Consider the following 19,749-nt stretch of genomic DNA (forward strand, 5'->3'; position numbering starts at 1 on the left):
CACAAAGTAGAAGGTTTGACCACATTACACCCATTCTGGCGTCCCTTCATTGGCTTCCGGTTTCTGCCAGATCAGATTTTAGAAGTCCTGTTGCTGGTCTATAAAATTGTTCATGGACTGGCTCCTTCCTACCTGGTGGACTTTGTTAAGCCCTACGTATTTGCGTGGCCTTTGTGTTCGCAGGGCGCAGGGCTTTTGTGTGTTCCAAGGCTGAATAAAAAGTCTGTGGGGTATAGAGCCTTCTCCTACCGTGGCCCTACTCTTTGGAACGATCTAACTGCAGTTATAAGGCAGTCTGACATGGTGGCGACTTTTAAATCAAGACTGAAGACCCACTTTTTTAGACTGTCTTATCATTAATCTATTCTGTTTTTACATTTGCTTTGTAATTTCTTTTTTATTCTACTGTGTTTTACCATTTTATTGTGCCATTTTGATTTTAAATTACTTTGTGTTGTCATAAATTGTGTGTTATGTGAAGCGCCTTGGGGCAACTATGTCATGAGATGGCACTATATAAATTAATAACTTGAAATTGAAATTCATTGAATACAATTTAAGTATTCTTCATAATTTAGTATTAGGAGCTCTAAATAAATAAAGTATTTTCTGGAGTATACTCATAAGTTGTGTTTTTTTTTTCCATTTCTTTTTTTTTTACTAGCTGTGGCCACCCTGTGACTTATACTTTGTTATTACCTCCGCCAAGGAGGTTATGTTTTCGGTCGCGTTTGTTTGTTTGTCTGTCTTTCAGCAGGATAACTCAAAAAGTTTTGAACGGATTTTGATGAAATTTTTTGGAGTGGTTGGAAATGACAAGAGGAACAACTGATTAAATTTTAGTGGTGATCCGGATCACGATCCGGATCCAGGAATTTTTTAAAGGATTCTTCACCATTGCGGGATAGGGGGAATTTTGACATTCTAGTTTCTAACTCCACAAAAACAAGGCAGAAAGGCTTGAAAAAAATTCAGGTGTAACATAGTCAAATGTTCTATCAAACAACAAAGTTTGGTGATGATCGGATCCAGATTCCGGATCTGGTGATCCAGAATATGCAAAAATATAGGTAAAATAGAAAATGTGTCAGTGTGAGGTGACAAAGGAAGCTAGAGATGCACAACTAACACCAAATTGTAGCTGAATCTGTACTGATTCAGTAAGGTGCATCAGATTTGATGCTAGATCCAGAAGAAAACTGCCATTACCGAAAAATCGTTTTTATACAATAACTTTTCAACTAATAAAGACATAAAAGTGATTCCAAGTTCTAGTGGTATGTTTTCATGGTCAAGGGTGTCAAATATACAGGAAAGAAAAGTGTATGTATCATAGTTTTGGTTGTAACACTGAATTGTTGAATAGATCACTGTGCCAAGGAGGGAATCTCTTTACGGTCAGTGACCCTATGGCCTTGGCGGAGGTTTGCACTCTCTGAGTGCTTCTAGTTAATAATAGTATTATTACTTAGTTTGTTATTTAAAATAGTAATTATAATCATTTACGTAGGGCTTTCTCAGGAATCAAAGCACCATTGAAGATAAATTCCAATAATAAAAGAATAAATATGCTAAAATCTATACCACAGCATTGTACAAAACCCCCAAAATAAAGAGCTCAAAACATACATAAAGGTGTCAATTATACTTCGGTTTGACCGATATACAGAAAAATCACAAATTTGTGATTAGTAATAGTAACTATAAATGAGTATTTATATAGGTCTTTCTCAGGAATCAAAGCACTAAAGAAAATGAACTCCAGTAAGAAAAAAATAAATATCAATAATAAAAACAACACCACAACAAGCACAACCCCCCCAAATTAGCTCATAACACATAAAGGGTGTGACTTATGTATGTTTAATTTTTTTCCTCTTCAAGAGACATTATTTTTAACACTATATTCGTATACTCTGGAAAATATGATACATATGTTTCAAAATTGGTTTGTTTGCAATTTTAGGAAAGACTGGCCATTTAAATATTTCCATTTGACATTTAAGCAGGATTTAGATCATCACTTAAACTAATTTTATACATTTCTTAAAGCTTTGTAATATTTGGTGGAAAATATAAGGTTTTTTGTTTTTGCATATTGTAGACTAGATGCTGTTACAGTACTTCTGAAGTTGTTGAAACGCCATAAGCAGTACTCACATCAGAAAGTGCCAGAGTCAAATGAGACAAAGAGCAATGTTGAGACACACACACACACACACACACACACACACACACACACACACACACACACACACACACACACACACACACACACACACACACACACACACACACACACACACACACACACACACACACACACAGAAACTTTGCACATTAAAATTCAGAAGATAATTACATCCACTACACCCCCACCCTGTTGAGAAAGTGTTATGTTTAATAGTCTCTATAAAGAAAATAGGTTTTATCTCGCTCTCATTTTCATTAATTCCTAATTGGGGTGGGGGGGTTGTCTGTTATTATTTCTTAGATTAAAATAAACATAGCCTGTCCCATGTTCAAACCCATCACACTACACGGGCACGATAAGGACTTCATGCCTCTGTGAATAAATAAACAATTTCGTCTCCACTGGTGGAATTAAGTTGCTTCCAGCCTTAAGCTAAGCCAGTCTGATTTATATTTATATTTATTTATATTTTCTCCTCAAAAGACTTAAAAGCATGTCCCAGCTTTTTGCAAATGAACTTCACCATTTTTTGACCTGCTTCATATGTATATCTTTAATTAGTGCCTTGTTTAGCTTAAACCGACTGATTATCACTCGTCATGACCTAATTACTGCGCGTGCTTCTTAACGCCAGCACAGTGCCCTGAGGAGCCAGCGAAAGTTACCTTTAAAAACTTGTGTAATCATTAGCAACGAGCCTCTCTTAATCCCACTAAACATACACTTATCAAGCCCCGGCCGGCCTGTGTTTGCTGGGTGGGGGACAGGGAGGGGAACGTGATTATTAAAGGCATTTACTAATCACTGTGGTTAAAACCAGTTCGTCCCAGCGCTCCTAGTATTTACTCTTGTTCCATACCGAGCTGCTAACCTGCAAACATGGATTCAGTAAGGAACTGAGATTTGTCCCGGATGAGATTCTGGAGCATAATAAGTTTTACTTCTCCAACTTTTAGCAAGATGACACGAAAGCCTTTCAGCCCAGTCTCCACTCAACATATTGAAATGAACAATGTCATCATGGAGGAGGACAAATTATGTTTTGTTGATGAGCCAGATCACCCACAGTATATGTATTATATGTAGGTTCTATATATTATGAGGCTATGTAGTGAGATGCCTCTGTAATGCCCCTTTGAGCTTGGGACTTCGGCGAGGGCGGTCGCATCTCCTCTATCATCTATCATCTCTATCATCTCATCTATCTCTGCTCCAACCTTCAAAGTCCCGACTTCATCGGACTGTGAATTCCTCAAACTATATTTGGATTAACCATGGAATTGATCAGCTGGTGTCTGAACGCTATTGACACCATTTTTTCAACAAGGAAATCATGGGTGACCCTGCATGCCCAGATGGAACCTACCCTGTGGGCTATGTTCTCGATGCCTGGGAGAAGTGGCGCGTTGCGTTCTTGGTACCACTCTCTTTGGAGGCTGTCAAAGACTTAGTTATATTTGGTTTTATAGTGGGAGGGCTGGTGCTTATTGGTTTATGTGCTGCCCTGACCTACCAAAGAATTGGCAATACACCTGCTACCAGAACCACGACCCCTCACCTGTCCGTCATGATTAATGAGTTGGGCAAGGCAGTACAGTCTAAGACTGTGTTAACCCTTGAACCCAGACGTAAGTTGGAAAACATCTCAGATCAAATGTACGCCTTGCAAAGGAAGATGTCGGAGACCAGGGAATATTCATAAATTGGATATGGTCAGTCAGAGGAGCTGTAAATGGTGTTTCTCTGCTTAACCCTAAACATGGCAGGCTTATCAGCCTCCGAAGGTCAAAACGCCCCACTGTTTTCCTCCAGAAGAATCTCTATGCCCTTGGTAAACCATTCGGCTGCCCCTCTTATCTTTCTGCCCTCCCCGACAGTCTGATGTTGTCAAGGCAACCCCAGACATTATGCACACAATGACAGATACAAACTCATCTGAGTGATATAAACTCATCTCATCTGCACACGACACACACACACACACACACATATATATATATATATATATATATATATATATATATATATATATATATATATATATATATATATATATATATATATATATATACACACACACACACACACTCACTCACTCATCTTCAACCGTTTATCCAGGAATGGGTCGCAGCGGCAACAACTCCAGCAGGGGATCCCAAACTTCCTTTTCCCAGGTCACATTAGCCACCTCTGACTAGGGAATACTGAGGTGTTCCCAGGCCAGTGTGGCAATATAATCTCTACACCTAGTCCTGGGTCTTCCCCGGGGTTTCCTCCCAGCTGCACATGCTTGGAACACCTCCCTAGGGAGCCATCCAGGGACCATCCTTACCAGCTGGCTCCTCTCAACATGAAGGAACAGCGGCTCTACTCCAAGCTCCTCATGGATGACTGAGCTTCTCACATTATCTCTAAGCGAGACACCAGCCACCCTCCTAAGGAAGCCGCTTGTACCCGCGATGTAGTTATATCGGTCATGACCCAACCCTCATGACCGTAGGTGAGAGTAGGAACGAAGATTGACCAGTAGATCGAGAGCCTTTTGGCTCAGCTCCCTTTTTGTCAAAACAGTACGGCAGAGCGGATGCAAGATCATCCCTGCTGTGCTGATTCTCTGGCCAGTCTCACACACCATTGTCCCCTCACTCATGATGTGACCAACAGGACTACATCATCTGCAAAAAGCAGTGATGACACCTAGAGCCCACCGAACTGAAAACTTTCCTTTTACATTTCACCTTTTACGTCATGAAATATTCTTATCATTGCACTCACAAACATTCATTATTTGTATAATATATATACAAAAATACATAGTATGGGAGGAGGCCCTACAACCTATACTCCAGTATGGCATATGTATTGAGAAATCATGTGCTTGTTATAAACAGTGGTGGGCACAGATAACCAAAAAATTAACTTCGATAACAGATAATCAGATAACTGAAAAGTTATCTTTTATAAAACTAAACCGATAAACCACCCAAAAATTTAGTGGAAGCTACAGATAACCGATAACTTCCAGCATTGTCTCCGATACACTTGCAAGTATTAACAAGCTGATTTTGAGTTTTAACACCACGATCACTTCTGGATGCATCAAAGGCGATGACAGACCCAAACAATGAGTCAGCACTTCTGTCTTTATGTGCCCTGCCCCCTGGTGGAAGCTCCTGTTTACTACATGGCTTCCAGCACAGAAGCAGCTGAGAGGCGCAGCGAAGCTCAACTCACTACTCAATAACAGTGCTGCCATCAGGCGGAGGTCTTGGAAAATAAAGCAGTGCTGACTTATGGTTTGGTGTATTAATAAAATTAATACTGATAGAATAACTCCATTAATGTCAATTAATTAATGTCATTTGTACAAAGTTAAAATATAACATATATCTTTTAATGTTGAATAATGCACTAATTCTGAAGTTTTGTAACAAACACAGACAGATGGCAAAGGATTCTGGGTAAAATGTGCCTCCGCTAACACTGATTGGTTGACTCTTTCATTCTATGTAAACCAACACGTTAATGTGAGGTGTGTCGTGTATTAGTGTTTACAGATAAATGTGCTTTTGTAAAATATGTAAAAATTGTAAAAAAAAAAAAAAAGAGGCCTTTTCAAAAAAAGCCAAGTTGTAATTAGAGAACCATCTGATATAACTGATGTCAAAATGAATAGAACACTGCCATGATCTACTGGTGCCAGACGTTCAGTACTTAAGCTGGGTTTACACTGCGAGTTTTGGCCCTTTTTCAGATGATTCTTCACGCATGCGAGAATTTTTTGGATTGCACTGAGTTTCAGGTTACTCACACGTCCTGCATCATCTAGTATACATGGAGTAACGAGCTGCGTTTAACCTCTCATGACCACCTCCTGATCACCAATCATATGGTCGGTTGAAAATCAAACCTGTTTGATATTCTGGTCGGCTGTCGTGAGAGTATCCTGCTGTTGAAGCACTACAAGCATCCAACCTTGCACACTGTCCATGTGCAAACACCAGAGAGACCATAAACAGTGATCATCTCTTTGGGAGAGCAGCTTCTGTTTCGTTTCCTCCCCTTTCTTCATCTCATGTAAAGTCTTGTAATTTTTTTTTTTTAACTTTGATGTCTCCCATCAAGAGTTTTTCTAAAAAATAACAAAATGTAAATTAAGTTTGAAAAAAAAAAAGCTTCTGTTTACGTTTTGCTTCTGGAAACACAAGTCTGACGTGCGGTTTTTGAACATACAATGTGTGTGCGAACATAAATCGGGCGCGCTGAACTTTTACACTGTGCGGTTCTGTCGTACAGTTTGAGCTGGAACCGAGTACAGTGATTGAAAATATTATACAGTGTCTGCCCAGCTTCAGGGCGAATACTGCCATGAACACCACTGGCCAGTAGATGGCAGTAGAGACCATGAAAACTTGCCAAAACAAAATTCCAGATAATCTGTGTCTGCAACGTTTAAGATGCGTGGAACTTAATAAACGCAAACACAATAACAATGTCTATAAACCCAGAAAATATATTCATGAGAGCTTTAGGCACAATATACAAAGAGTTTAATGCTGTTGTCCGTGTGGAGCCTGATCAGAGCGTCTGAAATGCATTTCTCCTGTCGTGAACGTACTGAGATTACCCTACCCATAATGCACTGGGCACAGCATCTCCACACTAAAACCTTAAAAATTAGAGCATTACTTTAAAACTAAAACATATATCTGATATTTTCACTTTATAAAACTTCAGACGTGATGTTAATTTAAATAACTTGTCTGAAATTAGTTTGGTTAAAATTTGAACCATAAGTTAAAAATGCATGCCTCTGGATGACTTGGGTGATATTGCCAGTGTATCAGTATGGGGTTAAAAGAAATTAGGGGGTTTGTGTGTGTGTGTGTGTGTGTGTGTGTGTGTGTGTGTGTGTGTGTGTGTGTGTGTGTGTGTGTGTGTGTGTGTGTGTGTGTGTGTGTGTGTGTGTGTGTGTGACCAGTTCTCCTTTGCCTGCAGAGGATAGAGCAGTTTCTTCTAGAAGCAGCTGTCTTCTGATTGCAGAGAGTAGAACTACACATCTGCTATAAAATGTTTAACAGGTGCTCAACTGGTTTTAAATTTTATAAATGTTTGTAGCTGTTCAGCTTTGTTTACCACATTAACGATCTAAAAATTATCGGACCAAAACGTATCTGAAGATAATTAGTCCGATAATGGTTTTCAAGGTTATCTGAAAAGCTAATTTGATAATGAAAACATAATCGGAGATAATTATCGGTTATCAGATTAGCGGAACTGTGCCCACCACTGGTTAGAAATAATAATTCTAACATCTATTTATATTGGGTTGTCCGAGAAAACAGAAATTACCCAAATAAACCCAAATAATAAAAGAATAAATTCAAAAAAAAAAAGTACACTTATAATGTACAAAAATTGCAAATTACCATCTCATACAGAAAAAGTGCAACTTATACTCCAGTGTGACTTACACCCCATAAAATACACAAACATGTAATAATAATAATAATAACAATAATAATACATAGAAAGTTTCCTCGTGTTAGTGGCTTTTGCACAAAGGCTCTGGGTAACAGAGTTATGCTTGGGATGTGTGTCTCTGATACTTTGGGAACAATAGAAGACTCATGTGTGTCAAGACAAAGTTTACTAGATTTTTTTTTTGTTATTTTCTTACCTGAAGATGGTGAGGATGGATGTGGGCTGTCATCCTGGGCACTGCCTGTCTGGGACTGTGCTCCACCAGCGCCACTCTCCTCTGTCACATTTGATGACCCAGGAGTGGTGGAACGGCTGATGGATTGGGACTCTTGGTCACTGGCTGATCCGCGGCGCTCTTCGACGCCTTGTTGCTGAAGGGCTTCATCAATGCCTCTTCTATCTTTGCCATGAATGCGGGAATGGACAACCATCTGATGATAGGTTCTGAAGACTCGGCCACAGTCAGGGCACTCTGATGGCTTCTCCTTCAAGCTAGTGAGGCCATACTCAATGTTGTGGCTCCCTAGGGCAGCCAACCCTCCAGGAACTTCAGCACCAGCATGATGGGACATCAGGTCACGGTGACTCTCAAACCCTCTCCCATCCTCCTTCATGGACATCATGACTCCACTAGCAGCCTTGGATCCCTGCAAGGCTTCAGTCAGCTGCTTCTGCTTGGAGCTCTCAGGAGAAGCCAGCAGGGAGTAGTCTTGTTTCTCCTTTGAGAAGGAAACCATTCCCCCAGCAGTGCCAAGTTCGTCTTCCTGTCCAGGGGGTATATGGTGCTGCTGGTGCTGTTGCTGCTCCTTAGGCATGAAAGCTCTGTCCATAGCCATGCCACGAGCCATTATCTGCCATGCCTGGTAACTATTGATAGAATCCATTTCTGCAACTTTTGCAGCTGCTTGGAGGCGCTCCATGCAGCTTGACTTGAGAGGTGGTACAAGGTTAAGACAGCCTAAAAGTGAACGCTTCTCATTTTCACCTAGGCCATGGCCCATACCCGCTGCCATTGGCCCTAGCAGCTTCCCTAACATTTCCTTTTCCTTCATTGCTATTCCTGCTTTAGCCAACATTTGGTGCTGCTCACTCAGGCCCTGTTTCTCTGGTGACAGGAATCCTCCCTGCAGACATGAAATATAGCGGGAGTAAAGATTAGCATGCGCTTCATGGGCCAAATTATTCATCGTGTTGACAGACGCAATGTCCTGCTCACTAGGCTGTGGTGGTTTGCTCTTGATGGCCAGTTTATTGAGATGCACCTTCATGTGGTTCTTGAGAAACCAGGGTTCCTTGAATCGTCGGCCACAAATTTGGCAACAGTGTTCAAATGAGTCCTTGTGCTTGCGCATGTGACCCTTCAGGAACCAGGCTTGGCTGAACACCTGACCACAAACATCACAGCGGAATTCAGTCGCCATCTGCATGCCCCCAGTGCCACCAGCACCTGTGCCCTGCGTAGTCTCAGCTGTTATGTGAGCCTTCTCCACGTGACTTATCAGTTCCTCTTCATGGGAAGCAGCAAACTCACATAGAGTGCATTTATAGGGCTTGTGGAGTATACGGATGTGCCGATCTAGCTCTTCACGCTTCTTGAATTTGCCTTTGCAAAAAGTACAACGAAATCCGGTGGTCGGATTGAGGGACTGCTCATCCTGTGTGCCAGCTGGCTTGGGTGAAGATGAAGGCTGGGAGATGGCTTCAGGAGTGCCAAGACCTGAAGGCGGAAGCAGTCCACAGGCTGAGCCTAGTTGCTGCTGATGTGCATTGGTATTGGTGTTGAGGCTCAAATGAGGGGTTTGAGCTGTCTGAAGGAGACCACCACTCCCTCTCATCTGTTTGTCCCTCAGGATGGCCCTCTCCTCTAACTCATGCAGCAACCTGTTCTCCTCTCGAACACGGCCACGGCCCTTACCTAGGTTTCCCAGTTTGTGGGTGCGAAGGTGGATCTTCAAGTTGCCCTTTTGAGCAGCTCTGTGATCACAATAGGGACACTTGAAAGGCTTCTCACCTGTGTGTGTGCGCATGTGCAGTGACAAGATGCTGTTAAAACGGAAGCGCTTGCCACATAATGGGCAGGGATACTTCCTGTTCTTGCGGGCATCATCTTCAATATCATTCATCTGGGACATGATTCCAAGGTTCTGGCCATTCAGAAATTGCTGCAGGTCAACACGCCCATTCAACCCACTTAGTGCCCCTGCATCAGTATCTCGGTTGAGCTGATTGGCTAGTAGTGCCATCTGGCTGCTTATAGGCTGACTGGCCAGTGCTGCGTGATGGGATTTCTCGTCCAAAGGAGTGGCTGCCTTTTCTTCAGGGATCTGTTGTGGACGGTGAAGGTCAGGAAAGGTGTGTCCTAGTTGGGCAGTAAGCTGGTGAAGCTTTTGACTGATAGGATAGCGTCCATTTAACACTGCACTGCTGAGATGGGTGTCAGCATCAGGCACTGCTGACGACACACCAAGGCACAAACTGGAATCCTCCATCCTGCAAAACCAAAAACAAACAAACAAACAAACAAAGAAAGAGTTATGCAGTGATTACAAAATTCAATTCATAAAACATTAAACATTTCATCCTTTTTTTTTTTTTTTTTGAAGAATACAGCAGAAACATTAACACTAGTTACTTACAGCAATGAAAACCAGTGGAAAAAGGTTAGTCAGCATTAACTCTAACCATCATTATATGCACAAGAAGAAGAAGAAGTAGATCCTATATAGGCCCTGAGACCCACTGGTGCTCGTGCTTATCCTTAGATACCATCACACTGTAAAAAACATATACAACTACCCCTTGATGGGAAATCAGTCCAACAAAGGTTACTTTCCCAGCCAAGGCCAGTGCCCATTTAAGAGAAATGCATTTACTGCTATTGTACATACATGAAGACATGCACTGAAATTTGTCCTCTGCATCTGAACATCCTAGTTGCACTTCCTATCCGAGACACAATCGAACCACTAGGAGCAGTACCCAGCCATAGTCTGGCACCCAGTGACCAACTTGTGTTGTAGAGACACTGCCTTGGTCAGGGGCAGAGAAAGGAGTGAACCCGAATGAGCAAGTTTTTGATGATGGGAAAAAACCGAGTTACCAGAGGAAACACACAGTCACAGGGAGAACATGTAAACTCCACACAGAAAGGAACAAAGCAGGAATGGATTCCAATCCCAGACCTTCTTGCTGTGAACCAAGTTGCTATTACTATGCCACAATGGCACCCAAAATCTGGGTGGACTGTCACAATGCAAATGAAGTAACTTGTCCAAGGAAACAGACAGTTTGTGTGATTGGCAAGAAAAAACAGATCTACATTTTGAGAGTCTGACAAGACAACACCCTACATCTGCATACCTGTCATTTCAGCTCCTTGGCTGGGAAAGTAACCTGCGTTGGATTGGTGTCTAGTCCACGGAGAGTTTTGTACTTTCTTACACTTCAAGCTATGCTAAGCACCAGTCTGATGGGCCTCCGGCCAATATGAGACATATTTCATCCACTACAAACCTTGAAGTTAGGTCAACCTTGGGAAAAGTACACACTCATTGAGGGTGTGCTTTTGTCTAGCATGTCTGTCTAGTCTGCTGTCCTTATTTCAAATACAGCAGTATTTTACCACTTGGGCAAGATCAGAATGTGTCTTTATCAAACACCTGTGAGATACAAGACACTGGGCTTACAGACATACTGCTACTCTTTAGAACGTCCGCAAGACGTATTACAATTTTGGAAAGAAAAATGAGTCCGTAAACACAGTGAGCGGTGTATAATTAATCTACTTGTGCCCATCCTCTCAGAATTCCTCCAATTACATGCCTTAATGAAACGAGGCAACGGCATTGTCATGAAGCCACTGCAATACTGCAATTACAATATTAACAACAGCACTTAAAAACAAGGGGCAACTCCAGCAAACACAACAGTCTTATCTTAGTGCTGTGACACTTGTATTAGTGCAGGATTTCATTAAAGAGCCACACCACGTTTAATGTGAATCACTTTGTCATTTCTATTTCTCATCCTCTTTTGCTCTGCATCACTCTTCAACTAACTCCTTTGTAGATCTCAAAACCAGAAAAGGAAAGGACATTCATGCATCAGAAGCTTCTGCAGCTTGAAACAAAAATGTGTAATAGGTGAGAATGCCTTATGCCTAGAAGGAATCAGCAAATGCTGGTTACCCTGATGGGCTTTGTTTTTTTTATATATATTTGGATAAATGTGTAATTTGGTCCCTGTTTGCTGCAAATATGGTGTAATTTCATATCTGTAACATCAACGAATAAATAAAAAAGAATTACATGGTTTTAATGCACATCCATCTGTGCTCCAGATGGAGAGGCACAAACATCTATCTCCACACTTCCCATGGCTGCTGGCAGGGGTCAAACCCCCAGAAACAATAACCACGGTTCTGCTTTGGTCAACAAAATATTGTATAATATCTCATTAAGCTGATTAGTATGCTGCCTGGTAACAGCCGCAGTGACTGTGCTACATCACGATTATAATCATCAAAAACCCTTTCATGGAAAAGCGGTGTCACTCGCCAGCGTTAGGTGAGGCCTCGCAATGGTTTTTGGTAGCATATGGACACAGTGTGGCAGCGGCGGTGCACGCCCACAATAAATATGTGGACACAGGGACAAAGGGCAGGATCTACCAGAGGGTCTTTGTCTTCCCACCTACACTTTGTAAAGCACGAAGGACTTTGGTTCATTTGTTTTCTTGTTCGTTTGATTTGTTTTCTGCTTCTTTCCGTAGGAGGTCAGCAGACATAAGGCGCTCCTGTTCGTGTTGCCACTGGCCCCTCCAACACAGTGTCCATGCTGGATTCTTATCTCCCCGCCATGAATTCACCACTGTGACGAGCTTCTGGTGGTGTGTCAAGGAATGTGACACCAGTGGGCTGCCCTTTGAATTCTCCTGATTTCTCTCCATACAATGGACATGCCATTGTGCAAGCAGACACACGTGTTTCCATCAAAGCCCACTTCACTTTATGACACATCTTACAATCTGGTGTGATTTGGAAAATGCACGGTATGTCCAGGATATAAAACCTGACAGTACAAAAAAACAAACAAAAAAAGTACACTCTGTAGGTACATTTTTATACATGTACATTTTTGTGAGATTTGGAGCGAATCTCTGGGATAAAAGATACAAATATTGTTATGCCGCTTAAAATGACTCGGGGCTTTAAATTGTGTTTATGTGACACCACAGCTTCAGCATGCGTGCTTCTGTCACAGAAGACCTTATTTGAATTGGCTCTTTTTCTTTTTTCTACAGAGGCGGCTGCCTTTTGGAATAGAAATCTGTGATTTAAACTAGGCTGATGAGCTGTTGCTCATTTGGGGAGATAGCAGCTTGCCCTTTTCTTCAATTTGATTTCTGCCTTTATCTTTAACATATAACAAAGGCAGATAGACAATGGAATAATGTGAAATGAACTGACGAATCCAGTTTGTGTTTTTTTTATAAACGTATCCTGCCTGACGAGCGTATGCAAATGAGGCACATTAATATGCTCTCCTTGCTCCCAAGTCATTTTATATTTTTTCCCCTGATTAAAAAGGACATTTCTTATGTGACATCCCCCCTCTGCTTGGATCAACACACACACACACACACACACTCATGTGTGAGGGAATTTGAGGGTGATGCACGTGTATTAACAAAGACACACACTTTGACTACAAACAGCAACTCGCATATCGCAATCGAGCAGCTGCCCACTGCAATCATATCAATATATTTATCAAAACCACAATGTAAGCATCTAGTTTTAATTAACCTTTTAATTAATCGTGATGTGTCCAAACTTCGCAGTGTGCTCTCCTGCTTACTTTTGAGCCAGAGATGGTTAGTGCAAGCTGATGCATTACTCTGTTTAGTTGTGATGGTTGAAACACTCGAGATGGGAATGTAGCGTGAGACAACAGCAGCGGTATCATGTACAAAATGTCAAGATTTCACAGTTAAACATTCATACATACAAACTCCCACACATGAGATTTAAACAAGTTACGTAGCAGAACACGCTGTTGATATTCAACGTTTGAGCAGAGAAGGAATTTTCTGAAGTGTACACCTACGCTGACTCAATCACCACTTTATTAGGTCAACAGGGGAAGCGGGTGTAGTCTGCACACACCTGCTGGTAGATTTACAGTCATATTATTTTATATGTTTTTTCAGAACCACTCCCATAAACATTTAATTTCTGCAAATACATATCACCCATAGACTCAAAAAATAATGGACAAACCCTCTATGATGTTAGTCGCAGATTTTCTGAAAAGCTCAAGTGCGGCAGCTCTGGATGTAGCCAACTTAGCAATGCTAGACTCCGCCTACATCCTGACACACCGATAAATTTTTAAAGGGAAGGAGCATTTGCAAGACTGGTACCACAGACAGAACCCCCCCCACACACACACACTTAAATTGTCCCCCCTGTCTTCACTGCACATGCGTCGTTTTAGGAATGTCAGCAGCAGTTCACCAATTATCTCGTTTCTGCTTAAACCGGCACTCCAGTCATCATCTATCTCAGCGACAGATATCTGAATCTTTGGTACAACAATCATTTCCACATAAATTCAGCATTATTTCATAATAAAAGACAAGGGAGTGATCAGAACACGACAGCAGCACGTCTGAGTCTGACTCTCTGAGTCTGACTCTCTACACCCAACGCGATCAAAGGGAATAATGTGATTATTAACCATCAGATGACAAAGTAAAACCACTTAAATCATTCTAAAGTCAGTTTTAAGTAGAAACGAGGCGATAATCTGTGAATTGCTGCTGGCAAAATGACGCATGCGCAGTGAAGGTGGGGGGACTGATTTTTAGTCAGCAACACCGGTATGACCTGGAAAAGATGAATGAAGCCTGGGCACACTCGCCTATCTTAAAGTTACAGAGCTAGCGAAGGTAACCTGGGTTACGGTGACTGGATAACACTGATTTTTGTGGACTGGGTACTAAATGAAGCACGGTGGATTAGTGGTTAGCACTGTTGCCTCACAGTCATGGGATTGATTCTCCCCGTGTTTGTGTGAGTTCTCTCAGGGTGCTCCAGCTTCCTTCCACATCCAAAGACATGCAGGTTAGGTGGATTGGAAACTTTAAATTGTCCGTAGGTGTGTGTGCAGGTGTTTGTTTGTCTATATGTGGCCCTGTGACAGACTGGCATCCTATCCAGGGTGTACCTTGCCTTGCGCTCCATGACTACTGGGATAGGCTCCAACCCCCGTGACCCTTAAGTGGACTAAGCAGTTGAAGATGAATGTGTGTGTATGAATGGGTACTGAATGAAATAACAGGAATCTACTGTGTCAGTATTAAAACTATTTGTAGTATATGGCCTCAGTAACTATTTTCACCTAGCTATTAATAACAACTAATTAGTGCCAGTGATGCAAATTAAATAATACTAAAATTTCACTCATTGAAACTACTGGCGCGCAGAGTTCTTAGATACTCTGTTAGTACAGTTAATCACACAGACAGCCATATTATCTCATATTTGTATTAAAATGCTCAGAAAGGACGTACAAGTCTGATGGCTCGATCAAAGACCCACACTGAGCTGTCACTCACATGGACCATAACTCTGAATAAGCATATTTTATAGCTTGATACATTTTAAATTTATGAAATTATATATATTAGAGATGTGGGGATGGACAGGTTGTCTGCCTGGCTGGTTCCAGTCCAGGACCCAAGGTGGTTCTGTGCTGTGAAACATTTTAATAAGGGAGTCTTTGGGGAGTGACTCACTTTTGGAGCCTGCCTCAGCTGGCCATTCGGGGAACTGCAGGTTTTGTCAATTCAGCATTGCCTTGATTTTTTCCAGTGATGGAGGTTGCAGATTTATAACCATGAGTGGGACAGATTAAAACACATCACAACAGCCAGCTGAATTCTGTGAAGTGTGACGTTACTGATATTTATTTTCTCAGTATTTACAGAAGGATTGTAGTAGATATTATCATTCAGATAGTTTTACAAAACACATCCATGTTAGTTCAAGTCTATTTCCACACAGTAAGGTAAAGTCAAGGCTATTTGACTTTACCTTACTGTGTAGAAATAGACCTTACTCTTTGTCTATTGCACACACACACACACACACACACACACACACACACACACACACACACACACACACACACACACACACACACACACACACATATATATATATATATGTAAATTAAAAACAGAATACAATGACTTTCAAATCCTATTCAACCTATATTCAATTGAATACACCACAAAGACAAGACATTTAATGTTCAAACGGATAAACTTTATTGTTTTCTGCAAATATTTGCTCATTTTGAAATGGATGCCTGCAACACGTTTCAAAAAAGCTGCAACAGTGGTATGTTTACCACTGTGTTACATCACCTTTCCTTCTAACAACACTCAATAAGCATTTGGGAACTGAGGACACTAATTGTTGAAGCTTTGTAGGTGGAATTCTTTCCCATTCTTGCTTGATGTACAACTTCAGTTGTTCAACAGTTCGGGGTCTCTGTTGTCGAATTTTGCGCTTCATAATGTGCCACACATTTTCAATGGGCAACAGGTCTGGACTGCAGGCAGGCCAGTCTAGTACCTGCACTCTTTTACTATGAAGCCACACTGTTGTAACACGTGCAGAATGTGGCTTGGCATTATCTTCTTGAAATAAGCAGGGACGTCCCTGAAAAAGATGTTGCTTGGATGGCAGCATGTGTTGCTCCAAAACCTGATGTACCTTTCAGCACTGATGGTGCCATCATAGATGTGTAAGTTGCCCATGCCATGGGCACTAACACACCCCCCCCATACCATCAATGATGCTGGGTTTTGAACTTTACGCTGGTACCAATCTGGATGGTCTTTTTCCTCTTTTGTCCGGAGGACATGAGCTCCGTGACTTTCAAAAACAATTTGAAATGTGGACTCATCAGACCACAGCACACTTTTCCACTTTGCATCTGTTCATTTCAAATGAACTCGGGCCCAGAGAAGGCGGCAGTGTTTCTGGATGATGTTGATGTTTGGCTTTCACTTTGCATGGTAGAGTTTTAACTTGCACTTGTAGCTGTAGCAATGAACTGTGTTAACTGACAATGGTTTTCTGAAGTGTTCCTGAGCCCACATGGTAAGATCCTTTACACAATGATGTTTTTTTTTAATGCAGTGCCACCTGAGGGATTGCAGGTCACGGGCATTCAGTGTTGGTTTTCGGCCTTGCCGCTTACGTGTAGAAAGTTCTCCAGATTATGTGAATTGTCTGATTATATTATGGACTGTAGATGATGAAATCCTAAATTCATTGCAATTGAATATTGAGAAACATTGTTCTTAAACTGTTGCACTATTTTTTCACACAGTTGTTCACAAAGTGGTGATCCTTGGCCCATCTTTCTTTGTGAACGGCTGAGTCTTTTGGGGATGCTCCTTTTAAACCCAATCATGACACTCACCTGTTTCCAAACAGGTGTTCTTTGAGCATTCATCAAGTTTCCCAGTCTGTTGTTGCCCTGTCCCAACTTTTTTGAAACGTGTTGCAGGCACTCATTTCAAAATGAGCAAATATTTGCACAACAACGTTTATCAGTTTGAACATTAAATATCTTGTCTTTGTGGTGTATTCAGTTGAATATAGGTTAAAGAGGATTTTCAAATCATTCTATTCTGTTTTTATATACATTTTACACAACATCCCAACTTCATTGGATTTGGGGTTGTATATGACTGTGCATGTGCGCATTTGTTGTATTTTAATACTGTTAAAACAGCTTGGTATTTCCCTTCAGTCAGTTTGCTCTTTGGCTCTTTTCTCCCTTTGTTTGGCTTTGTTACTAATGTACAGTTTAAGCATTTAGTAGAACGAAAGTAACTCCACAGTACTTCCTCACTGTATTTTACCTTTTGAAGATCAAAGACTGAGGTCTGTCATTCTTACCGGTTTCGTTGCGAAATGAGGCCATATCTTTTTTGTCCCTACAATGTGTCATTGTCTCCGCTGTAGCCGTGCAGTCTTTCCCGTTATGAGCACTGTTCACTGTTAAACTGCACTGTTATCTATGTGCCGTTATTGTAACCAGTATAACCTTATCATTTCCTGGCATTTACAGCAATGCTGCCTCATTAAAACTATTGGCTCCTCTGATACCTCTTCAACCACAAAGACTTCCTTTAGCATTTTCTCACAGGTTCGCATGTTGTCTTTAGAGTTTGTGGGTTAATATTCAGAAAAGCACCATGTGCGCTCACACACACACACACACACACACACACACACGGAGAGAGACGAAAACTGATTATACTTTCTCTTAATGCATTTTCTTCTCTTTTATTTCCCCCCTACAAGCCTCAACTTAATTACAAGAGGTATCTGTAATGCAATGGAAGTGTATGTCAGTCAGCATTTGAATGAGCTCAGTTCATTTCTGTCTTATCAATATTAGCATGCATCAAAATGCATGAAGGATTTATATTTGCTCCTTTCTAATTGCAACTATAAATTATTGAGTATATAAAAAGGTAGTTTTATTATTGGAAATATCTACCTATTACAAATTCTAACAATGTCAAACGAATTCAGCTTGTGAACGTAATATATTATTGAGTTTGTCGTCGTCATTTGACTTTGTCACAAAACTTTTCTGTGACATTTAAGGTGGGGTGGGTGGAGGGGGTGTTATGAACGAGAAGATCGAAAAGCCATTAGATGGACTTTACTTTGTTATTTTGGCATATATCGACGCAAAACCCATCAGCTAATCACAGTGCAATACCTCATTAAGTCCTAATGAACAAATTCATTACATTAAACAAATCAATCATTATTCACAATGTGCTGAATTCCATCATATTTACACCAAATCATTACAGCCACCCAACACAAAGTCAGTATTTACCATATCGTACATATTCTGTCCATACAGTAGCAAAGAACAAGTACTTAGTCCCTTGTTCTAATGCTTTATGACATCATATAAGCATAATAAACTGGATTTTTAAAGCAATGTTCTTGAATCTCAAAGTGAAGATTAGTTTGAAGAACATGATGTAGAACCCCAAATTAGAAAAAAATCTGGGATAATATGGAAAAAGTTTATTTTATTTTTATTTTTTTTTAAGTGATCCTTACATTTACTTGGACTTTGAACTTTTAATTGGACTCATTGCAGACAACATATTATTTAGTATGTGAATATTAACAAATAAAGTGAAGATGACACAAACATGAACATAAGAGAGAATACTGAGAGATCTTATGTCAAAAAATGATGTCAGCCAATCAGAATCTACTGTCACTAAGCCCCGCCCCTAACCCCATCCCCTAGTCCCGCCTCCAAGCCCTGCCCCTGGCTCCTCCCCTAGTCCCGCCCCTGGCTCCTCCCTAGCCCCACCCCAAGCTCCTCCCCTACCTCCCCTAGCCCCACCCCAAGCTCCTCCCCTACCCCCGCCCCAAGCGCCGCCTCCAAGCCCTACCTCCCCTCCCACCCGGGTCTAATATTTTAATGTCATTTTATTTCATGAATTAAAGAATGATTAAAAAATACCTAGATCTTTTTAATGTATTAAAGAATTAACTAATTCTGAAATAATTAAACATAAATCAGTGTCTAATATTTAATACCCCTTTAATATTTTTAATTCTTAAATTAAAGCGCGTCCTTTTATGGTTTTTAATGCCTCAATTAAAGAAGGAATAAAAAATACCGTATCTTATGCATAATTATGGGGGGTTTTCTTCAATTAGTGATTAAACACGAATATTTTAATACGCCTTTAATATTTTTTAATTCTTAAATTAATGCGTCTCCTTTTCTGTTTTTTAATTCTTAAATTAAAGAAGGGTTAAAAATAACCGTCTCTCGGCTGTAACGGCTGTCTTTGCAGCAAGACGGTCAAATACCCACGCATAGAGCTCCTCACGGAAACATGACCCCACGGCTGTAATACCTGTTGCAGATGCTAACTGTGTGTTTCGGAGGTGTGTGTGCGTGTGTGTGCGTGTATTTCGGAGGTGTGTGTGTGTGTGT

General features: G+C 41.0%; 1 protein-coding gene across 1 annotated transcript in view; it reads right to left on the minus strand.

Moving 5' to 3' along the window:
• znf536 (zinc finger protein 536) overlaps positions 1-19,749 on the minus strand; it is a 740,368-nt gene that overhangs the window by 378,876 nt on the left and 341,743 nt on the right. Inside the window, exon 5 of the mRNA XM_034160487.1 lies at positions 7,875-10,168. Within this exon, the coding sequence (XP_034016378.1) occupies positions 7,875-10,167 (2,293 nt within the window). The 5' untranslated portion in view covers position 10,168. The remainder of the gene's footprint in view (positions 1-7,874; positions 10,169-19,749) is intronic.

Source organism: Thalassophryne amazonica, chromosome 2 (assembly GCF_902500255.1).
Source record: "Thalassophryne amazonica chromosome 2, fThaAma1.1, whole genome shotgun sequence".
NCBI lineage: Eukaryota > Metazoa > Chordata > Actinopteri > Batrachoidiformes > Batrachoididae > Thalassophryne > Thalassophryne amazonica.